At 52.0% G+C, this 25,207-nt stretch overlaps 1 protein-coding gene across 1 annotated transcript in view; it reads right to left on the minus strand.

The window, feature by feature from the left end:
• GRM7 (glutamate metabotropic receptor 7) overlaps positions 1-25,207 on the minus strand; it is a 353,299-nt gene that overhangs the window by 115,988 nt on the left and 212,104 nt on the right. Inside the window, exons 5-7 of the mRNA XM_040358638.1 lie at positions 22,400-22,540; positions 10,039-10,239; positions 7,030-7,169 (exon numbers count right to left, since the gene is read on the minus strand). Coding sequence (XP_040214572.1) covers positions 7,030-7,169; positions 10,039-10,239; positions 22,400-22,540 — 482 coding nt within the window. The remainder of the gene's footprint in view (positions 1-7,029; positions 7,170-10,038; positions 10,240-22,399; positions 22,541-25,207) is intronic.

A 25,207-nucleotide genomic window follows, 5' to 3' on the forward strand; every position in this document is an offset into this window, starting at 1 on the left:
CCCCCAACATAATCCCCAACATAACCCCCAACATAACCCCCCCAACATAACCCCCCCAACATAACCCCCCCAACATACCCCCCCAACATAACCCCCCAACATAAACCCCAACATAAACCCCCAAAATAACCCCCCAACATAACCCCCCCAACATAACCCCCAACATAACCCCCCCACATAACCCCCCCAACATAACCCCCCCACATAACCCCCAACATAACCCCCCCAACATAACCCCCCCACATAACCCCCCAACATAACCCCCAACATAACCCCCCCAACATAACCCCCCACATAACCCCCCAACATAACCCCCCACATAACCCCCCCAACATAACCCCCCACATAACCCCCCCAACAAAACCCCCTAACATAACCCCCAACATAACCCCCCAACATTACGCCGGAAAAAGCCGAACGTAAACAACGTAAAAAAATGCGCCGGGCGGACGTACGTTTCTGAATCGGCGTATCTACCTAATTTGCATATTCGACGCGGAAATCTACGGAAGCGCCACCTAGCGGCCAGCGTAAATATGCAGCCTGAGATACGATGGTGTAAGACACTTACGCTGGTCGTATCTTAGTAAAATTCTGGCGTATCTAGCTTTCTGAATACAGAAGGAAGATACGCCGGCGTAAAGGCTATCTGAATCCGGGCCAGGGTATGAATACTTTTTCCTGACACTGTGTATAGAGGGGTGTGAATACTTTTTCCTGACACTGTATATAGAGGGGTATGAATACTTTTTCCTGTCTCTGTATATATAGAGGGGTATGAATACTTTTTCCTGTCTCTGTATATAGAGGGGTATGAATACTTTTTCCTGTCTCTGTATATAGAGGGGTATGAATACTTTTTCCTGACACTGTGTATAGAGGGGTATGAATACTTTTCCCTGGCTCTGTATATAGGTGGGTATGAATACTTTTTCCAGGCTCTGTATCTAGGGGGGTATGAATACTTTTTCCTGTCTCTGTATATAGAGGGGTATGAATACTTTTTCCTGACACTGTGTATAGAGGGGTATGAATACTTTTTCCTGTCTCTGTATATAGAGGGGTATGAATACTTTTTCCTGTCTCTGTATATAGAGGGGTATGAATACTTTTTCCTGACACTGTATATAGAGGGGTATGAATACTTTTTCCTGTCTCTGTATATAGAGGGGTATGAATACTTTTTCCAGACACTGTATATAGAGGGGTATGAATACTTTTTCCAGGCTCTGTATATATAGAGGGGTATGAATACTTTTTCCTGTCTCTGTATATAGAGGGGTATGAATACTTTTTCCTGTCTCTGTATATAGAGGGGTATGAATACTTTTTCCTGACACTGTGTATAGAGGGGTATGAATACTTTTCCCTGGCTCTGTATATAGAGGGGTATGAATACTTTTTCCAGGCTCTGTATCTAGGGGGGTATGAATACTTTTTCCTGTCTCTGTATATAGAGGGGTATGAATACTTTTTCCTGACACTGTGTATAGAGGGGTATGAATACTTTTTCCTGTCTCTGTATATAGAGGGGTATGAATACTTTTTCCAGGCTCTGTATATAGAGGGGTATGAATACTTTTTCCTGACACTGTGTATAGAGGGGTATGAATACTTTTTCCTGTCTCTGTATATAGAGGGGTATGAATACTTTTTCCAGACACTGTATATAGAGGGGTATGAATACTTTTTCCAGGCTCTGTATATAGAGGGGTATGAATACTTTTTCCTGACACTGTGTATAGAGGGGTATGAATACTTTTCCCTGGCTCTGTATATAGAGGGGTATGAATACTTTTTCCAGGCTCTGTGTATAGAGGGGTATGAATACTTTTTCCAGGCTCTGTATATAGAGGGGTATGAATACTTTTTCCTGACACTGTGTATAGAGGGGTATGAATACTTTTTCCTGTCTCTGTATATAGAGGGGTATGAATACTTTTTCCTGTCTCTGTATATAGAGGGGTATGAATACTTTTTCCTGACACTGTGTATAGAGGGGTATGAATACTTTTCCCTGGCTCTGTATATAGAGGGGTATGAATACTTTTTCCAGGCTCTGTATCTAGGGGGGTATGAATACTTTTTCCTGTCTCTGTATATAGAGGGGTATGAATACTTTTTCCTGACACTGTGTATAGAGGGGTATGAATACTTTTTCCTGTCTCTGTATATAGAGGGGTATGAATACTTTTTCCTGTCTCTGTATATAGAGGGGTATGAATACTTTTTCCTGACACTGTATATAGAGGGGTATGAATACTTTTTCCTGTCTCTGTATATAGAGGGGTATGAATACTTTTTCCAGACACTGTATATAGAGGGGTATGAATACTTTTTCCAGGCTCTGTATATATAGAGGGGTATGAATACTTTTTCCTGTCTCTGTATATAGAGGGGTATGAATACTTTTTCCTGTCTCTGTATATAGAGGGGTATGAATACTTTTTCCTGACACTGTGTATAGAGGGGTATGAATACTTTTCCCTGGCTCTGTATATAGAGGGGTATGAATACTTTTTCCAGGCTCTGTATCTAGGGGGGTATGAATACTTTTTCCTGTCTCTGTATATAGAGGGATATGAATACTTTTTCCTGACACTGTGTATAGAGGGGTATGAATACTTTTTCCTGTCTCTGTATATAGAGGGGTATGAATACTTTTTCCTGTCTCTGTATATAGAGGGGTATGAATACTTTTTCCTGACACTGTATATAGAGGGGTATGAATACTTTTTCCTGTCTCTGTATATAGAGGGGTATGAATACTTTTTCCAGACACTGTATATAGAGGGGTATGAATACTTTTTCCAGGCTCTGTATATAGAGGGGTATGAATACTTTTTCCTGACACTGTGTATAGAGGGGTATGAATACTTTTTCCTGTCTCTGTATATAGAGGGGTATGAATACTTTTTCCTGTCTCTGTATATAGAGGGGTATGAATACTTTTTCCTGTCTCTGTATATAGAGGGGTATGAATACTTTTTCCTGTCTCTGTATATAGAGGGGTATGAATACTTTTTCCAGGCTCTGTGTATAGAGGGGTATGAATACTTTTTCCAGGCTCTGTATCTAGGGGGGTATGAATACTTTTTCCTGTCTCTGTATATAGAGGGGTATGAATACTTTTTCCTGACACTGTGTATAGGGGGGTATGAATACTTTTTCCTGTCTCTGTGTATAGAGGGGTATGAATACTTTTTCCTGTCTCTGTATATAGAGGGGTATGAATACTTTTCCCTGTCTCTGTGTATAGAGGGGTATGAATACTTTTTCCAGGCTCTGTGTATAGAGGGGTATGAATACTTTTCCCTGGCTCTGTGTATAGAGGGGTATGAATACTTTTTCCAGGCTCTGTATCTAGGGGGGTATGAATACTTTTTCCTGTCTCTGTGTATAGAGGGGTATGAATACTTTTTCCTGTCTCTGTGTATAGAGGGGTATGAATACTTTTTCCTGTCTCTGTATATAGAGGGGTATGAATACTTTTTCCTGACACTGTGTATAGAGGGGTATGAATACTTTTTCCAGGCTCTGTATATAGAGGGGTATGAATACTTTTTCCTGTCTCTGTATATAGAGGGGTATGAATACTTTTTCCTGTCTCTGTATATAGAGGGGTATGAATACTTTTTCCTGTCTCTGTATATAGAGGGGTATGAATACTTTTTCCTGTCTCTGTATATAGAGGGGTATGAATACTTTTTCCTGTCTCTGTATATATAGAGGGGTATGAATACTTTTTCCTGTCTCTGTATATAGAGGGGTATGAATACTTTTTCCAGGCTCTGTATATAGGGGGGTATGAATACTTTTTCCTGTCTCTGTATATAGAGGGGTATGAATACTTTTTCCAGGCTCTGTATATAGAGGGGTATGAATACTTTTTCCAGGCACTGTATATAGAGGGGTATGAATACTTTTTCCAGGCTCTGTGTATAGAGGGGTATGAATACTTTTTCCAGGCTCTGTATATAGAGGGGTATGAATACTTTTTCCAGGCTCTGTGTATAGAGGGGTATGAATACTTTTTCCTGTCTCTGTATATAGAGGGGTATGAATACTTTTTCCAGGCACTGTCAGGATTGGGTTCTCATAGACCTCGGCGCGGTTTGCGGACTTCTCATTGGATGTGACCCGGGTTCATTCATTCCTTGTAATCTCTTCTCCCCTCCCCCAGCGCAGATATAAGCTCAGTAAAGGTGACTCCTCCCTCTCCGATGATTTAGGACAATCTTCCGATCGTCGCTCTTATATAAGATAACGCACATTTAGCGCACATCTGGGACCGCCCTCCTCTTATTGCTCAATATCTCTCCCGGACCCCGGGGGCTGTGACAGCGGACAGGAGCCCCCCCAGGACGCCATCGCCCCTCAAATGACAAGTTATTACCTCGCTGCTGCAGATTGCGGATCGCTCGTAACTTGTGATGTCATTTCTGAGCGATGGAGGGAACGCGCGGCTTTAGGAGCCGGGAAATTGAATTGGCCCCCGCGGAAGATCCGTCACAGCGAGCGCAATAAAAGCTTTGATGAGAGAACAAATAGGAGCGTCTTCCGCAACGCACCCGGGGGGGGCCCTCGCCGCAGTCGGCTCCGCGACCTTCCCTTTCAGGTACATTCGTCCCGAGGGAACGCGAGATCACAGCGAGTGAGCGAACGCCGCGCACATCACAACAACGGCCGCAACATTCGCTTTGAAAATTCGAGGAGAGTCGCAGATTTCACAATCTCTCGCCAAAATCTCCAACGCAAAATTAATCGATTAGAAAAGAAAAGAAAAGATAAAATATAAAATCCTCTTCCGGAATTCAAAGTGACTTTGACACAAATAAACAAAACTAAATAAATTCCAAAAAACAAAATGTAACGAAACCAGATTATAAAAATAACAAAATGTAACAATTTATTTTCTTCTGCGTATATCTATTGAGTGATGATGTCACCACTGTCCCCGCCCCCTTCCTTTATATAGCTGGTGACGGCTCGGAGATCTGTCATTTGGGTAGTGTCCCCTTCAAGGATCGGTCATTGATGATCAGGGATCGGTCATCAATAATTGGCGATCATTCATTGATGATTGGGGGTTGGTCATTGATGATTGACGATCCCCCCCCCCCCAGGTACATGTTCCCCAGGGACCCCTGAAGCCCCATGGAAGGTCCCCCCCCCCCCAGGTACATGTTCCCCGGGGACCCCTGAAGCCCCATGGAACCCCCCCCCCCCCCAGGTACATGTTCCCCGGGGACCCCTGAAGTCGGATGGAACGCCCCCCCAGGTACATGTTCCCGGGGTCCCCTGAAGTCGGATGGAAGGTCCCCCCCCCCAGGTGCATGTTCCCCCGGGACCCCTGAAGCCCCATGGAAGGTCCCCCCCCCCCAGGTACATGTTCCCCGGGGACCCCTGAAGTCGGATGGAACGCCCCCCCCCCCCCCCAGGTACATGTTCCCCCGGGACCCCTGAAGTCGGATGGAAGGTCCCCCCCCCCAGGTGCATGTTCCCCCGGGACCCCTGAAGCCCCATGGAAGGTCCCCCCCCCCAGGTACATGTTCCCGGGGTCCCCTGAAGTCGGATGGAAGGTCCCCCCCCCAGGTGCATGTTCCCGGGGACCCCTGAAGCCCCATGGAAGGTCCCCCCCCCCCAGGTGCATGTTCCCCGGGGACCCCTGAAGCCCCATGGAAGGTCCCCCCCCCAGGTACATGTTCCCCCGGGGACCCCTGAAGCCCCATGGAAGTCCCCCCCCCCAGGTGCATGTTCCCCCGGGACCCCTGAAGCCCCATGGAAGGTCCCCCGAAGTCGGATGGAAGGTCCCCCCCCCCAGGTGCATGTTCCCGGGGACCCCTGAAGCCCCATGGAAGGTCCCCCCCCCCCCCAGGTGCATGTTCCCGGGGACCCCTGAAGCCCCATGGAAGGTCCCCCCCCCAGGTACATGTTCCCCCGGGGACCCCTGAAGCCCCATGGAAGTCCCCCCCCCCAGGTACATGTTCCCCGGGGACCCCTGAAGCCCCATGGAAGGTCCCCCCCCCCCAGGTACATGTTCCCCCGGGACCCCTGAAGCCCCATGGAAGGTCCCCCGAAGTCGGATGGAAGGTCCCCCCCCCCAGGTGCATGTTCCCGGGGACCCCTGAAGCCCCATGGAAGGTCCCCCCCCCCCCCAGGTGCATGTTCCCGGGGACCCCTGAAGCCCCATGGAAGGTCCCCCCCCCAGGTACATGTTCCCCCGGGGACCCCTGAAGCCCCATGGAAGTTCCCCCCCCCAGGTACATGTTCCCCGGGGACCCCTGAAGCCCCATGGAAGGTCCCCCCCCCCCAGGTACATGTTCCCCGGGGACCCCTGAAGCCCCATGGAAGGTGTCCCCCCCAGGTACATGTTCCTCGGGGACCCCTGAAGTCGGATGGACAGTAAACTGCCCCTTTGTGTAGAGAATCGGTGAGATGTCACATGACCAGGTGACCCCCCGACATCCATTTCTTATTATTTCCTGTCCCGGAGATCAGAGGAAAGAACTTTCCTGAACTCTCGTATTTTATGTCCGAATCATCAGCTCCTTCCATGTGCAATCGTTTCATCCAAGAGCAGGAATGACTGGTTGATCCTGCCAGAAACGCAGCTTCCTTGTCACTTCCTGGGAGCTGAAAGAGTTATCAGCCTTTCCAGTTCTCCTCTGTGAACTACAGAACACCTCCCTCCACGCAGAATGATCTGTAGTCCTGACCCAATACAATGACAATGCCGCTCCTCCTGAGATACAGTGCAGTAAGTGAGCGTTGTCACTCTGAGACAGGAAGCTGGTTACTGGCAGGATCACCGGGGGCAGGAATGCAGGAGGAGGGGAGATCTGCAATCTGTGAGGAGGGGTCAGGGAATCTCTATGGTCTGGGATGAATAAATCAGTACAGTCATGCTGTTCAGGAGCCCCGCCCCCCTCCCCCGCCATCCAATCAGATTTCATCGTTTTTTGAGCAGCAGAAAGAATGAAATCTGATTGGTCGCTCTTGTTATATAAAGAAGACGGCATGACTTACACTGAGCTGGAGCTCGTCGGTCCATTGTCCAATCAGCCGGTAGCCCGGAGTGCTTTGGTTCCCCGTCTGGTATTGGAAGATGTCATAGCGGCCCAGAGCATCGCCGTTCTTATTGAAGAGGACCGGAGTACCGGCACTGCCTGCAGAGCACAGGAGGAACATCGATCACTGGGGGTGTCATCGGGTATCTGCCCCTCCCCCACCGCTGCTTGTTATTACTAATGACTCCCCCCCCCCTGTTTACTTACCTGAGTCAGTTCACCTGCTCTGCGCGACCACGGCGTCACAGCGCAGCCATTGGCTCCCGCTGCTGTCAATCAAATCCAATGAAGTGGCTGCCGGAGGCGGGGCCGAGATATACTCTGTGTCTATGGACGCCGACTGTATCACGCGGGAGTGCGCACGCAAGGTAACCCCCCCTCAGCAGAGCGCTTCTCCTTGGGGGTTATCTAATGTGGGGAGGAGCCGTGAGAGCCGGCGTGGGACCCCAGAAGAGGAGGATCGGGGCCACTCTGTGCAAAACACAGTGGAGGAAAGTGTGACGTGATAATAATCTTTACAACCCCTTTAAATAGGAAGTTCATGGGAGTTGCAAAGAGTTTAAGGTTCAGCAGAAAGAAGGAGTGTGCAGCACTGGTCACGCTGTGGTCGCGCAGAGTGTGTAGCACTGGTCACGCTGTGGTCGCGCCATGGTCGCGCTCCTGCTCCTCATTCCAGCCTCCTGGTTTTGGCATTCTCCTTGTCTTTCTGTCCACCTGCAAGGTGATTGATGTGGTCAGTTTCTGGGTGGAGACCAAACCTGAGATTTAAGCCAGCCAGGCCTGCAGTCTCATGCTTGTGATAGTAATACCCGATCAAGCTGCCCGTTTGTCTGCCCTGCTCTGCTAGATCGGATCACCTCGTTGGCGACCTCGGATCGAATATTTCCTCTTCTATGAACTCTGCCTTTTCACTTCAGATTTCGACCCTGACTATTCTGAATCTGACCTGTTTGCTGTGCTCAGGACTCTGGCATGGTGGCCAGGCACTATAGCATTGTGTACAAGTCCTGGGGGCAGGTAGGCATGCATGCTCTATGGGAACGGGTCTGCTATAGGTGGAGAGCATAGAGTCAGCCACCTGCGTTAGGGGTAAGCGTGACAGCAAGGTTGTCCAGGGCACTGCCCAGCATCTCAGGGGGTTCAGAGGGATGGGCAGACACAGCAGAGGTCGCAGGTTCAGACCCGGGTCCTAACAGGTGCTCAGCCCTGCCCCCCTGACTTGGCTCCTCCTGCCGGGTCCCGGAGAGCTGATCTCAGGTATCACTAACAAAGTCCCCCTCCCCCACCTCCCTCTTTAGACTCGGAATCCTCGTTCCCATTAACAAGAAAGGAGCTTCTTCTGCGCCATTATTACCTCTAATGAAAACTACTTAGAGCATCTGAATTCCAAATGGCGAGTTATCAGAGGGAATGTTCTTCCATGAGCCGCCGGTGTCCTGGAAGAATGGTGGGAATTGGCGGTGATGGAAGGCGGGGCCGGAGACACAAAGCCGCCCGCCGGTGTCCTGGAAGAATGGTGGGAATTGGCGGTGATGGAAGGCGGGGCCGGAGACACAAAGCCGCCCGCCGGTGTCCTGGAAGAATGGTGGGAATTGGCGGTGATGGAAGGCGGGGCCGGAGACACAAAGCCGCCCACCGGTGTCCTGGAAGAATGGTGGGAATTGGCGGTGATGGAAGGCGGGGCCGGAGACACAAAGCCGCCCGCCGGTGTCCTGGAAGAATGGTGGGAATTGGCGGTGATGGAAGGCGGGGCCGGAGACACAAAGCCGCCCGCCGGTGTCCTGGAAGAATGGTGGGAATTGGCGGTGATGGAAGGCGGGGCCGGAGCGGCACCTTCATATAAGAAAGCTTCAGGAGAATAAAAAAAACACAGAAATTTGCTGCTGAATTGGAAAATAATTAGCGCTGCTTGTTTTCCGAGGACACGAGGCATTAGCGGGACACAAAACCTTTCTCTCGTTTTTTTAGCCAGAATAGCGCCGCTCGCCTTCCGCCGCACAATGGCGTCCAAATTACCAAAATGAGCTCAATTATGGAAGGCAGGAAATGGAGAGAATTATTAAAGAAATCGCCGGGTGGCTGCAAGAGAAGTAATAATAAGACTTCTGTGATGTGCAGAGAATCCGGCGGGAAGGCGAAAGGCCGCGAGGAACCAGGAGGACGCGAGCCAAGAGAGGCCGAGGTATAGAGAGGTATAGAGAGGTAGGTATAGAGAGGGAGGTATAGAGAGGGAGGTATGAAGGTATAGAGAGGGAAGTATAGAGAGGGGGGTATAGAGAGGGAAGTATAGAAAGGGAGGTATAGAGAGGGGGGTCTAGAGAGGGGGGTATAGAGAGGGAGGTATAGAGAGGACGGTATAGAGAGGGAGGTATAGAGAGGGGGGTATAGAGAGGGAGGTATAGAGAGGGAGGTATAGAGAGGGGGGCATAGAGAGGGGGGTATAGAGAGGGAGGTATAGAGAGGGAGGTATAGAGAGGACGGTATAGAGAGGGAGGTATAGAGAGGACGGTATAGAGAGGGAGGTATAGAGAGGACGGTATAGAGAGGGGGGTATAGAGAGGGAGGTATAGAGAGGGGGGTATAGAGAGGACGGTATAGAGAGGGAGGTATAGAGAGGACGGTATAGAGAGGGAGGTATAGAGAGGGAGGTATACAGAGGACGGTATAGAGAGGGAAGTATAGAGAGGGAGGTATAGAAAGGGGGGTATAGAGAGGACGGTATAGAGAGGGAGGTATAGAGAGGACGGTATAGAGAGGGAAGTATAGAGAGGGAGGTATAGAGAGGGAGGTATAGAGAGGGAGGTATAGAGAGGGAGGTATAGAGAGGGGGGTATAGAGAGGGAGGTATAGAGAGGACGGTATAGAGAGGGAAGTATAGAGAGGGAGGTATAGAGAGGGACGGCAGAACACAGGAAGGTTCCTGAGCCTATCAGAGGAGAGAAGTCATGGAGGGTGGGCGGAGTCTTACCATTGAAGGTGACACTTCGGATGTATTTCAGAAGCTTCTTCCCCATTGGAGGGTCCACGGCGGGGCAGAGTCCGGAGGAGGCGGGGCAGAGGTCTCTGATCATGTTGTGCAGAGCGTGAGCCATGGCGTACACGGCGTCGATCACAAACTGGACTCGTTCGTCCTGCTCATAGGGGGAGTCCTGGCTGATGCGTTCCTGACCTACAAAAGTCCGACACAGGAAACAATGTAACCCCCCAATAATCAGACACAGGAAACAATGTAACCCCCCAATAATCAGACACAGGAAACAATGTAACCCCCCAATAATCAGACACAGGAAACAATGTAACACCCCAATAATCAGACACAGGAAACAATGTAACCCCCCAATAATCAGACACAGGAAACAATGTAACCCCCCAATAATCAGACACAGGAAACAATGTAACACCCCAATAATCAGACACGGGAAACAATGTAACCCCCCAATAATCAGACACAGGAAACAATGTAACCCCCCAATAATCAGACACAGGAAACAATGTAACCCCCCAATAATCAGACACAGGAAACAATGTAACCCCCCTGTGAAGGACTTCTTGCCTATATGCTTCAGTTTAATTCTCCCTGCTAGTAATGCTGTGTGTGTTGGAGGTAAAAGGTGATTTCAGGGGGGCGTGGCCTGGCAATGGCCGAGTAAAGACGTGTGCTAGAAGAGCTCCCGGCCCGCCCGACTTCACACGGCCACCGCTACACTTTCCTTGACCGTGGACACGGTATGAACACCCCTAACAGATACGGGACACGATCGGCTCTACGGGGGTCCCTTGCTTCGACCTCGCAGCCCAGCATACACACCTTTTTCAGGAGCCCCCTGACTCTCTCGCCGGGCGCCAGCGCAGCCGCGCCAGGAGGATCCCACACGGAGCCGACCTCCACCGCTGCAGCCCAGATGTCGATACCGGCAGCCTCACAGGACACAGACCTCTTCGCGGTCATGGAGATGGCCGACCCTGCGCCGAGTCAGAGCCGCCTGGATGCGGAGCTCCGGAGCATGCTTCAGGCCCTCCCCACGAGGTCTGATATTGAGGCCTTAATCCTGAAAATTGAGGAGGCACATAGCCAAGACATCCAAGAGGTCCGGACCGAGCTAACCTCGGTCGCGGACCGGGTCACGTCGGGGGAAGCTGCAGTTGCCTCACTAGAGTCCCGGGTGCAGGCCCTGGAGCGGAGCTGTGAATCCCAGACAAGGGAGGCCCAGGAAATGCAGCTGCACATAGAGGAGATGGAGGACCGCAGCCGCCGCAATAATCTGCGGCTGCGGGGAATCCCTGAGGCCACAGGCTCCGAGGATTTAGCGGCGACAGTTACCGCCATCTTTCACAGGCTGCTGGAGTCCCCGCCGCCCTCCTTGGAGATCGACCGGGTCCACCGCACTCTAGGCCCCAGGCCTACAGACCCCGCTAGACCGCGGGATGTGCTGTGCCGCTTGCATCGATATGCACAGAAGGAGGTGATTCTGCGGAGGGCCTGGGATGTGGGGGACCTAGACTTTGATGGGGCGACCATTCGGATCCTCCCGGACCTGTCGAGAGCTACCCTCCAGCGACGGGCGATGTTGAAGCCTGTGCTGGAGGTTGCGAGGAGACATGGCTGCACTTACAGATGGGGATACCCATTGGCGGTCACCTTCCGCATGGAGCGGTCTTCATTCACCCTGCGTACACCAGCAGACCTGCCAGACCTCTTCGCCGCATTGGGTGCAGAGCCAATCCCGGTACCGAACTGGCTGCGACGGATCCCCAGACCGAACGGCCGCCTGGGCCCTGCCGGCGGCCGCCACGACCAACCTACCCGCTCTCAGAGGTCCCGCGGCCGTATGCGATCCGCACCTCCCACTGAGGAACACGAGTCATAAGTGCTTACCAACTGCCCTGACCGACGTTTTAGCCCAGGCTGGCTGCTAGTTCACCCCGCATTTAGACAGCCGGGCGCTGCCCGCCCCTCCCCGGGGCCGCGGTCTGGATGCGGCGCCCCCCCCCCCTTTTCCTTTTTTTTTTTCTTCCTTTTTTTTTATTTTATGATTGAGACCTGGCACCGGAGATTTGCTGTTCTGGCCCCCCATGATTGGCCGCGGCTGCGGTTGCGGCACCCTGCGGAGGGATCGCCGCCTGATCGCCGGGGCCCGGACGCCGGGGGTTGGATTGCCCCTCCCCCCGTGCCGCTGCCGCCTGAGATCGGCGAGACCCTGGCACACTTGTTTCTACCTGCCGGGGTCCTCCTCCCTCGGATGCGCTGAAAATTACATGCCCCCCCCACCTGGTCCCCACCCTCGGCCAACTTGAGACACCAGGAACCACATAAAGGCTGCAATCGGGACAATGTGAGTACTTCTGGGATGGGGAAGACACTGCTGGACCGGGGGATGTGCCTGGACTACATATAATATGCCGGAGGAATGTGGAGGCGGGGTTGGGGGCTTAGTCTTATTGGGACGGTGGATGGCGTGCCGACTGGGGATCCGGTTGCTTGGGGGGGGGGCGGGGGCGGCTGTGTTCCTGGTTGGGCCCCGGGGGGGGGCGGGAGTGCCGCGGTGACACCTCCATGTTGGACAGCCGGCCTGGCCACTGAACTTAAAATGTTGTTTTGAAATGTCATCTGTTTCATTTACTGTTGTTATATAATGAAACCGTTGGTAATGTTAAAGTTTCTGTATGTTTATGTTCATTTTATTTTTTCTATTTTTTTTTTCTTTTCTGTCCACACATCTTCAAGGCGTGGAAGCCCTATCAAGGGCCCACACCCTCATATTAGGCGGTGGCCGGTGGGGCTGGGGGGGTCCGGGAGTATCCCATAGACCCTTGCTAGCCGCACCCCCACTTAGGCCGACGCTCGTTACCTGGATAATCTGGGGAGCGTTCTCGCAAAATATTTGCGCCACTTTAGTTACCCAGCTAAGCTGGTTAGCGCCCGCTGCAGGCTTACCCCTCCAGCGGACGCGTCTTGCCTACCTACGGGCTGGTCACCCGTGGGGAGCTACTATCTCTTTTTCGACTTCTGATACCTATACCTCTCACTAACCCTCTCTATTCCCCCCACCCCCTCCCCCCCCCTTTTTTGTTTTTTGTTTACTCTCCCAGCCACATACATACCCCCCACCTTCCTTTGTGGCGATGGATGAGATCAACGTAGTAACCCTTAATGTAAAGGGGCTTAATATTCCCGAGAAGCGGCGGATGCTGCTGAATGACCTGAGACACCTAAATGCTGATGTTGTCCTCCTACAGGAGACACACTTCAGAGAAAATAACTTCCCGATTCTCAAAAATAGATTTTACCCGACTGTGTACCACGCGACATATGCGGAGGCCAAGTCCAGAGGGGTCTCTGTCTTGATCTCAGCGAAACTCCCATGGACCCTGACAGCGGTCCAGACAGACCCGATGGGCAGATTCCTTTTTCTCCGGGGCCTGATTGGAAATACGAAGGTGACGATTGCCAACCTCTATGCCCCCAACAGTCAACAAGACACCTTCATTAAAAAGCATCTAGCCGCCCTCCGTAAATTCTCAGAGGGTCAGCTTATTCTAGGGGGAGACTTTAACGTCCCCCTGCTCCCCACTGAAGACACCTCTACGGGTCGCTCATCAACTACTCGGGGCATGCGTAGGGCTATACACTTAGCTCTACATGCATCGCAGCTTACTGACGCTTGGCGTCTTTTTCATCCCGGGGAACGGGACTACTCTTTTTTCTCCCGCCCCCACAACGTGTACTCGCGCATAGACTACATCTTCGTTCCCCACAACCAACTGCAGGCTGTTAAGGGGGTCTCGCTGGGCTCCATCACTTGGTCGGATCATGCCCCGGTCTCAATGAAGTATGCCCTGACCGACTTTTACAGGGGCCAGCGGAAGCCGTGGAGGCTTAATGAGAGCCTTCTCCAGGACCCAGAGGTACTAGCCGATGTGAATAGGGAACTATCCAACTACTTTCAGTCTAACAACGCTGAGGAGAGCGGGGCGGGTCTAGTATGGGAGGCCCACAAGGCGGTGATCCGCGGAACCCTTATTAAACACGGCGCGAGACTCAAGCGGCTAAGGACCACTCAACTGACCTCCCTACTCGACAGACTTCAGGACCTGGAAATCAGACACAAACAAACCCCGACGGGCTCACTGACGGCAGAATTAGACACGGTACGCGCGCAGGTTACGGACCTACTTACTTTTAAGGCCAAGATAGCACTTCAGACGACTCGCAAAAGGGTCTATGAATCAGGCAATAAATGCGGTAGACTTTTGGCACAGTCCTTACGCGATCAGAAACTGGCATCATACATACCGTTTGTACACTCCTCGACGGGACAGAAAATAACTATGCCTCAGCAGATAACACAGGAATTTAAATCTTTCTATGAGTCACTGTACAACCTACCCACGACGCCCCCGACACCAGACCAGTTGACGGAATACATAACGTCCTCCGGTATGCCTACCTTGGCCGCCGAGACACGTGCCCTTTTAGAAGAACCTATCACGTTGGCCGAGCTACAGCTCGCAGTGAGCAACACTAAACTAGGAAAGTCCCCCGGCCCAGACGGCTTCACGCTTCAATATTACAAGACCCTGCTACCATCTCTAGGCAATCACCTGGTAAAGATGCTTAATGGCCTTACCGAGGGTGATGTTCTACACGCCTCCACGTTGCAAGCGCAGATTGCCGTTATCCCCAAAGAAGGCAAAGACCCGTCCTATTGTGGGAGTTATCGCCCTATATCCCTTCTTAATACGGACCTTAAATTATTCACCAAAATCCTGGCCACCAGATTGCAATCCCACCTCCCTCACCTCATCCACCTAGACCAAGTAGGCTTTGTCCCAACCAGAGAGGCGAGGGATAACACCACTAAAGTCCTGAACTTGCTCTATACATCCACCCGGACTAAGACGCCTAGTATTTTCCTGAGCACTGACGCGGAGAAGGCTTTTGACCGGGTCGGATGGGCCTTTATGTTCGCCACGTTGCGCCACGTAGGACTCGGCCGTAAAATGATGCATTGGATTTCGGCGACCTATGCGTCGCCCGCAGCCAGAGTCCGGGCCAACGGAGTAACCTCCGATCCGTTCCAGATTACCAACGGAACGCGTCAGGGCTGTCCGCTGTCACCCCTGTTATTTGCCATCTCGTTGGAACCGTTCCTTTGCCATGTGCGGCGGAACCCCGATATATTCGGAGTGACGATAAACCACACCCAACATAAGGTATCGGCTTACGCCGATGACCTTATGTTTTCCCTTACTAGCCCCTCCGTCTCCCTCCCAGCCCTCCTGATGGAATTTGAACGCTATGGAGCCCACTCCAATTTGAGAATTAACTACGCCAAATCGGAAGCCATGGGGGTGGGGATCCCGCACACACAACTCGCGCACCTACAAGCCAGATTTAATCTAAAGTGGACGACAACTGCCCTGAAATACCTGGGCACACACATCCCTCAAACACTCACACGACTATATGAGCTCAATTTTCCACCCCTGCTGACGGCGATCCGGGCACTCCTAAACAAATGGAACGCAGGACTACACTCTTGGGTAGGCCGTTGTAACATCTTGAAGATGACAATCCTCCCAAAGCTGCTCTACCTCATGCAAGCACTGCCTATACATATCCCTACATCATACTTTAAACGGGTGCAATCCGTTTTCACTGAATTTGTGTGGGCTAAAAAGAGACCACGGCTATCAGCTAAACTCCTGGTCCTACCCAAATGCCAGGGAGGCCTTGCACTCCCAGATATCCGGTCCTACCACCAAGCGACCCACCTAAGCAGGCTTATAGACTGGTGCCGCAACCGAGAGAACAAGCTCTGGGTGCAGATAGAGCAGGACCAGACCGAGATCCCCCTTAACAGAGCACCTTGGTGCGCCCCGAGCCTACCGACAGACGTTAAACGCCACCCGCTGATAGGCAACACGACGCGAGTCTGCGCAAGACTCATCTCACAGACGCCCTTGTCCTCGAACAACTCACCGCTGTGTCCCATTTTGGGGCACCCCCAGTTCATACCGGGCATACGTGACTTGGCCTTTCGAGATCTAGTCGAGGCGGGATTCCACCAAGCCTCCCACTTTAGTTCGGGGGGGCGGTGGAATACTATTGCGGAACTTTCTGACCCCACAGGCCCGTTTCGGTTGGACTTCCTGAGGTCCCACCAACTAAACCACTTCCTTCGATCCCTGACACCGCCAGCCACCAATCCCCAGCCCCTCACACCACTAGAGGACCTCTGCAATTCCTCAGGTACCACGACACATACACTCTCCGTAGCCTATAGTCTTATAAACGCTCCATGCGCAGACTTCGTGCCCCCGGGTATGCTTAAATGGGAGAGGGAGCTAAACCGTCAGTTTACTGCGGCCGAACGACAACGCATTCTGAGATTCACGCACAAATCCTCAATCTGCGCCAAGACGCAGGAAACTAGCTACAAACTCCTGTCACGATGGTACAGGACACCAGTGCTGCTCCACAAGTTCTTCCCGGCGACGCCTGACCTTTGCTGGCGCTGTCGGGCAGACAGGGGGACACTACTGCACATTTTTTGGTCTTGCCCTGGCCTTAGCCACTTTTGGCGGGTGATCCGTGAGGTGGCCCAGAAGTTCACGGCCCGCACTATACCGGACGACCCAGCGTTCTTCCTCCTGCACGTATCTACCGTCCCGGAGAAGACATACAAAAAATCTGTGATCAGGCACCTGTTGGATGCAGCAAAGGCCTGCATCCCTCTACGTTGGAAGGCCACGCTCCCGCCGACAGTATCCCAATGGATCACGAAGGTAGAGGAGATAAAGCACATGGAGGATCTCATCCTCACAGCGCACAACAGGCAGGAAACATTTACCGACACCTGGCAGTTATGGAATATTTTCATCTACTCAGCTGAGGGCCAGGCACTGAGAGAACCCGCAACGGTTGGGTGAACGCTACCATACCAATGCGATTCCCCCCCCCCCCCCCTGCCCCAGTCCATTTACATAACAGGATGCGAACCCACAAGGTACAGGGACTACCCCTATGGCGAGACTATCTGTAAGGTGACCGACCCCCCCCCCCCCTATCCCTGCCCACCCTCTCTCTTTCTTCCCTCTTTCAGACCTGCTTCCTTTCCCTGGAAGTTTCTACTACCCCACACTGGGGCTCTTTCCCCCCTTCCCTTTCTTCTTCTCGACATAAAAAGAAAATGAGGGGACGGGCCGCGTGGACCCGACACTGGGCTACGACTCAACAAACACGCTTCCCTATTTTAATAGGAGACACCCTCTGGGAGCCACCACTGGTTTTACCAGGGGACGGAGCCCGGGAGCCCTCCTAGGACACACACGCCACTTAACGCTTGCGCCACACAGTAGGCACCTACCATGATCCATCATGCAATGTGTAACGTTATATTGATCCCGTGTATTGTTGTGACCTACTTATCATATCACATGTACTGTTTGTACTATTGTAACATGTCGGCCCGCGCGGCCTTGTCCCTGTCTATAAATAAACAATTTAAAAAAAAAAAAAAAAAAAAAGGTGATTTCAGGTGTGACTCATTCCTCTGTGTAACAGACTGTTGAAATGTTAATGTCCCTTCCCCAGCCAGCTCCCTATTTTAAAGGGTAATTGATCTATTGTGTTGTGTGAAGAAGCCCTGTGTTTACCCTTAAGAGATGTGTATTGTATCGTCAGGCTAAATGATTAGATAATTGACTCATGTTAATTATTCTGATTGCTTCATTGTGGTAATTACCTCTTCTATATGCGGGGCCAAGCTGTCTAGATAACGTATTCTGTTACAACTAGTAATTAACTTCACTGATGTCATAATCTAAAGAAATTTGTCTTCAGAGTCGGTGCCGAAGTGTCTGCCTATAATCTGTATGGAAGCCCCAGTGTGTGAAAAGGGGGGTGGAGATTGCATTGTTCTTTGATTGAGGATTAGCTTGTAAACTGTATATATAACTAGCAGCATGCTGCAATTAAAGTCTCTCTTGTTCCAGCAGTAAGCTTGGCTCATGTGTGGATTATTGGGCGATCCCAGGAATATCCCTCCTCGTGGAATATTGGGGTGACGTTCTTATGGAAGAAGGGAACGTTGACGGGGATATCATACCGATACCGTCACAACTGGTTGGCAGCGGCGGGATTTTCCCTTCTACTCTCCTTTACACCCGGATTCCAAGCAGACACTGGAAGAACTACTGGAAGTTCGTGGAAGGATTGCTAGCAACAAAACCAAGCGGGTCATCATAGCAGAATCAATGGAGATAGACCAGGAAAACGGGATTGCAGCAACGCCAGCAGTACAAGAGATGGAGACACCAGTGATTCAGGAGGAGGAATCGCCAGCCAACAAGCTAATGAGAGAGAAGCTAGCATGGTTCGGTCCGAACCCAACGGCAGATGTGGTGCTGAAAGTGATGGACCTGTTAGCGGAGGAGGCTAAACAAATAAGAGACGCAGAACTACAGAAGGCTAAACAAATAAGAGACGCAGAACTACAGAAGGATAAACAAATAAGGGACGCAGAACTACAGGAGGCTAAACAAATAAGAGACGCAGAACTACAGGAGGATAAACAAATAAGAGACACAGAACTACAGAAGGATAAACAAATAAGAGACGCAGAGCTACAGTTAAAACTGGCAGCAGTCCAACAAGCAGCCGCACATTCTCCAAACAGTGAGTACAGCACAGCAGACGCAAGGAAGATTCCGTTTAGCGCTTTTAAAACTTTTGATGAAAAAGACTGTGAAATTGATAACTACCTGGCAGATTTTGAGCGACAATGTAACCTGCACCGAATAGCTAGAGGAGAGTGGGTTGCAATATTGTCAGGCAAACTGTCAGGCAAAGCTTCTGATGCTTTCCGGACCGTGCCAGATCAGGATATCCATAGCTACGCCCGGGTTAAAGAAGTGCTCCTGGCTCGTTATGCAGTAACCCCAGAGTCCCACCGACAGAAGTTCAGGGACTCACGCAAAACCACGAAAGACTCTTACGCGGAATGGGCATGCCAGTTGTCCCTGTCGGCCTCTAACTGGGTTAACAGCAGCCAGGCCACCACCGCAGAGGACATTTTGCAACTAATGCTCCTGGAGCAATTTTACAATCACATCCAGACGGACGTCAAAGATTGGGTGAGAGATCGCAGGCCCATGACTCTACCAGAGGCCGCGAAGTTGGCGGATGAATATGCGGATACTCGCAAGACGAACCAGGTCACACCACAGGTACAACCTCCACGACCAACGGCGCCCTCACACCCACCAGCCGCTAGATACCAACCGCCTAACAGACCGATGACATCTAGCCCTCGCTACCCACGCCAGGAGGACAACGAACAACGCTGCTTCCGGTGCAAACAGCTGGGTCACTTCAAGCAGAATTGCCCCATGAACGACAACACCAGGTCAAATTGGTCTCAACCTGGGTACCGCCCACCAGCAGCAGCCCATTGTGTAGACTCGGCTTGGGATCCCCAGGAGCTGGGTCAGGAAGAACCATTGGACACCCCTTACGAAGTCCTCACGGTACAATCTGGTATTACGGACAACAGGGAACACCATTGTCAGCTGGTCATGGGCGACAGCCATGAGCCGGAGGGGCCCTGGAGGGAGCTGGGCAGAAAGAGGCACCGCCGGCTACCCTCCAAGAAGAAGAATTCCTGGAAGCCGTATAACAAGCGGACCTGGGAGGAGAAGAAGCGACTGGAGGAGAGGGAGTCGCAGCGGGCGTCCCAGATGCGGGCCGAGATGTTCGCCAAGGGCCCACCGGTGGCCCCTTACACCACCACCCAGTTCCTGATGATGAAGGACCACGTGGAGAGCCTGCAGGACATGAGCAAGCAGGATCTGATCCGTGAGTACATAGAGCTGGAGGAGTGCATAAGCCGCATGGAGGAGGAGAACAACCACCTGAGGTCACAGCAGGCTGACCCCCCCAGGCTCCATGAACTGGAGATGGAGCTGGAGAAGCTCAAAAAGGAGAACCGGCGGCTGCGGAGGGAGCAGGGGGTGGCTGACCCTATGGGGCACTGATCCCCCCCCCCAAACTCTGAGCACCAGTGCTACAGCATTTCAACAAATATCAATTTTTCTTTTTATGAATCTCCTGTGATTTTCACTTCAGAGCCATAACCTGCCCCTCCCATAGCGGGATACCTAGACGGCGGCGCACAGACCCATCCGCCGTCTTCACACTGACTTCTGGTGACTCTGCAGATCGCACAAAGACTTGGGGACTGACCGGCGTGTGATCTGACGACCCGGTGGCATACCTGAGTCGGAAGCTGTTGCCAAGGGAGGTCAGTTACGCCCCCATTGAAAAAGAGTGTTTGGCCTTGGTATGGGCACTCTAAAAACTCACACCTTACCTTTATGGCCGGGCTTTCACCCTCATCACCGATCACAACCCCTTGGTGTGGCTTAACCGGGTTTCAGGGGACAACGCCCGTTTGCTACGCTGGAGCTTGGCCTTACAGCCCTATGACTTTACGATTCATTATCGCCCAGGCAAGCAAAACGGGAATGCTGATGGATTGTCACGCCAAACGGAGTTAACCTCGGAGTAAAAGCTTTGAACCCGTCAACCCTACTGGACCAGGGAAGGTCCAACCGGGTTGCCGGAGCAGGGAGAAAAAGGGGGGCCATTGTGAAGGATGCTTCAGTTTAATTCTCTCCCTGCTAGTAATGCTGTGTGTGTTAGAGGTAAAAGGTGATTTCATGTGTGACTCATTCCTCTGCGTAACAGACTGTTGAAATGTTAATGTCCCTTCCCCAGCCAGCTCCCTATTTTAAAGGGTAATTGATCTATTGTGTGTGTGAAGAAGCCCTGTGTTTACCCTTAAGAGATGTGTATTGTATCGTCAGGCTAAATGATTAGATAATTGACTCATGTTAATTATTCTGATTGCTTCATTGTGGTAATTACCTCTCCTATATGCGGGGCCAAGCTGTCTAGATAACGTATTCTGTTACAACTAGTAATTAACTCCACTGATGTCATTATCTAAAGAAATGTGTCTTCAGGGTCGGCGCCGAAGTGTCTGCCTATAATCTGTATGAGAGCCCCCAGTGTGGCTTATTGGGCGATCCCAGGAATATTCCTCCTCGTGGAATATTGGGTGATTTTCTTTATGGGAAGAAGGGAATGTTTGACAGGGATATCATTCTACTACCGTCACACCCCCAATAATCAGACACAGGAAACAATGTAACCCCCCCAATAATCAGACACAGGAAACAATGTAAACCCCCAATTATCAGACACAGGAAACAATGTAACACCCCAATAATCAGACACAGGAAACAATGTAACCCCCCAATAATCAGACACAGGAAACAATGTAACACCCCAATAATCAGACACAGGAAACAATGTAACCCCCCAATAATCAGACACAGGAAACAATGTAACCCCCCAATAATCAGACACAGGAAACAATGTAACACCCCAATAATCAGACATCAGGAGAACATTTTTCATTATTGGGGGACTCCAGACCAACTACAAGGATCCTTCTCTGCAGCATGCGCTGGCCGGGGAGAGGCCTTTCTACTCCGGCTGTGGCTGCTTTCTAATAACTGTCTTTGCACAGCTTTTGATGGGATGTGATTGATTAGCCATTCAAACATGCAAATGAGGGAAATACGCCGATTCACGAACCTACGCAGACTACGTGAGGTGCACGTAAGTTGTACGTCCGGCGTAAAGTTATTCCCCATAAAGGAGGTGCAACCCGACAACAGACATGCCAAGGTCTGCACCAGGGAACACAAGCCGGCGTATTTTACGATGGACGTGTGTCTGGCTGGGCGTAGGTTACGTTCCCGCCGCACGCAGTGATCTGGCGTCGTTTAGGCAGTTGTTCCGACGTGGTTGTGAGCAGGCGCAGAGGGATGTGTCTACGTCACAGCGCATGCGCAGTTCGTGATACGTATCTGTCTGGCGCTCGGCCCATCATTTGCATGGGGTCACGCCTCATTTGCATGGGCCACGCCCACTTCCACCTACGCTGGCTTACGCCTTCGAATCCCACGCCACGCTGGTGCAGCGTTGGGAGCACTGGCTTGCTGAATGCAATGCTTGCCTCTCTACGCTGCTTTGGCGTGGCGTACATTGGTTATTCTACGGCGGCGTAATGTGCGCCGTGCTCTCTGTGAATCTGGGCCGCTGTTGTCGGAGTTCCTCCTGATTGCTGCGGTTCCATCGGAATGAACAGCCGTGTCACAGATACTCCGCCTCCTCCTCACTCTCTAGGATGCTCATTATTGATCCGGAGTCTCTCCAATACCTCGGGGTCATTGATCAGCGGGGGGGAAGGTGTTACCTGTACACTTGCGGTCGGTGTCCTCTTTCTTGGAGCCGGTAATGGTTAGCTTGCAGTTAAAGTTCTCTTCCCAATATTCAGCGAACCAAACGTTCCTGCGATTATTCTCCAAGGTGCGCGATGTGAAGTACGCATCAAAGCCTGAAGAGAGAGCAGAGAAAGCGGGACACATCAATACAAAGCGGGACACATCAATACAAAGCGGGACACACCAATACAAAGCGGGACACATCAATACAAAGCGGGACACATCAATACAAAGCGGGACACATCAATACAAAGCGGGACACATCAATACAAAGCGGGACACATCAATACTTGGGATGAGCCGAGCACCCCACCCCCGGTTCGGTTCGCAGCAGAACATGCAAATAGGTAAGAAATTTGTTCAAACATCCGAACCCCATTAAAGTCTATGGGATACAAACATGAAAAGTGCGAATTTTAAAGGTTAATATGCAAGTTATTGTTCTAAAATTATATTTTGTGCAGGGACTGTTCTAAAAACGGGAAACATGCGCTGCTTCACAGGCATACTATAGACACCCCCCAGGTACGAAATTGAAAGGAATATTTCACTTTTATTGTTTCATTTTAAGCATTATTAAAATCACTGCTCCTGAAAAAACTTTTTTTGCATTGATACATGTCCCCTGGGGCAGGAGCCGGGTCCCCAAACACTCCACTGGGGCAGGAGCCGGGTCCCCAAACACTCCCCTGGGGCAGGAGCCGGGTCCCCAAACACTCCCCTGGGGCAGGACCCGGGTCCCCAAACACTCCCCTGGGGCAGGACCCGGGTCCCCAAACACTCCCCTGGCGCAGGATCTGGGTCCCCAAACACTCCTCTGGGGCAGGACCCGGGTCCCCAAACACTCCCCTGGAGCAGGACCCGGGTCCCCAAACACTCCCCTGGGGCAGGACCCGGGTCCCCAAACACTCCTCTGGGGCAGGACCCGGGTCCCCAAACACTTTTTAGGACAATAACTTGAAAATTAACCTTTAAGATTTAGATTTCTCCCATAGACATTTACAGGGTGATCCGCAGCTTTTCGAATTTTCCGCGAACACCCCAAATTGTTCGCTGCTCGCCGAACGGGCAAACAGCCAATGTTCAATTCGAACTCAAAGCTCATCCCTAATCAATACAAAGCGGGACACATCATGCCATGACGTTTGAAGTGTATGTCCGGCCAAAACCTTTGTCTTAGTTTTGGAAAGAGTGTGTAGGGGATAGGACCCCTGTCAGGACTTTACTGCTATCTGGAGCTCCATTAGAGAGATTTCCCCTCACTTCCTGTCCTGGTGACGATGTTTTACGAGACAGGAAGTGAAGGGAACAGCAACACAGACAGAAATAAAATGCTTGTCTTTAGTAGAGAAGGAGAAGGCAGAAAATTCATATTTCTTTATTTCTCTCTGTGGCAAATTTCTCCTCACTGTTTGTCATAATGCTGTAAAGCAAAAACTGTTGGCGTTATATAAATCCTCAATAATAATAATAATAATACTAACGGACCCCGAGAAGAGGAGGGAGAGGCGAGGAGCTCAGAAGAGGGGCCGAGGAGAGGAGGGAGGAGCCAGGAGCTCAGAAGAGGGGTCGAGGAGAGGAGGGAGGGGCCAGGAGCAGTGAAGAGGGCCAGAGGAGAGGAGGGAGGAGCCAGGAGCAGTGAAGAGGGGCCAAGGAGAGGAGGGAGGAGCCAGGAGCAGTGAAGAGGGGCTGAGGAGAGGAGGGGCCAGGAGCAGTGAAGAGGGGCCAGAGAAGAGAAGGGAGGAGCCAGGAGCAGTGAAGAGGGGCCAGAGGAGAGGAGGGAGGAGCCAGGAGCTCAGAAGAGGGGCCGAGGAGAGGAGGGAGGAGCCAGGAGCAGTGAAGAGGGGCCGAGAAAGGAGGGAGGGGCCAGGAGCAGTGAAAAGGGCCAGAGAAGAGGAGGGAGGGGCCAGGAGCAGTGAAGAGGGGCCAAGGAGAGGAGGGAGGAGCCAGGAGCAGTGAAGAGGGGAAAGAGGAGAGGAGGGAGGAGCCAGGAGCAGTGAAGAGGGGCCAAGGAGAGGAGGGAGGAGCCAGGAGCAGTGAAGAGGGGCCAGGGGAGAGGAGGGAGGAGCCAGGAGCAGTGAAGAGGGGCCAGAGGAGAGGAGGGAGGAGCCAGGAGCAGTGAAGAGGGGCCAGAGAAGAGGAGGGAGGAGCCAGGAGCAGTGAAGAGGGACCGAGGAGAGGAGGGAGGGGCCAGGAGCAGTGAAGAGGGGCTGAGGAGAGGAGGGGGCAGGAGCAGTGAAGAGGGGCCAGAGAAGAGAAGGGAGGAGCCAGGAGCAGTGAAGAGGGGCCAGAGGAGAGGAGGGAGGAGCCAGGAGCTCAGAAGAGGGGCCAGAGAAGAGGAGGGAGGAGCCAGGAGCAGTGAAGAGGGGCCAGAGGAGAGGAGGGAGGAGCCAGGAGCAGTGAAGAGGGGCCGAGGAGAGGAGGCGTGGAGCCAGGAGCAGTGCAGAGGGGCCGAGGAGAGGAGGGAGGGGCCAGGAGCAGTGAAGAGGGGCCGAGGAGAGGAGGGGCCAGGAGCAGTGAAGAGGGGCCAGAGAAGAGGAGGGAGGAGCCAGGAGCAGTGAAGAGGGGCCAGAGGAGAGGAGGGAGGATCCAGGAGCAGTGAAGAGGGGCCGAGGAGAGGATGGGCCAGGAGCAGTGAAGAGGGGCCAGAGAAGAGGAGGGAGGAGCCAGGAGCAGTGAAGAGGGGCCGAGGAGAGGAGGGAGGGGCCAGGAGTAGTGAAGAGGGGCCAGAGGAGAGGAGGGAGGAGCCAGGAGCAGTGAAGAGGGGCTAGAGAAGAGGA

The sequence above is a fragment of the Rana temporaria genome, chromosome 7, assembly GCF_905171775.1.
Source record: "Rana temporaria chromosome 7, aRanTem1.1, whole genome shotgun sequence".
Classification (NCBI taxonomy): domain Eukaryota; kingdom Metazoa; phylum Chordata; class Amphibia; order Anura; family Ranidae; genus Rana; species Rana temporaria.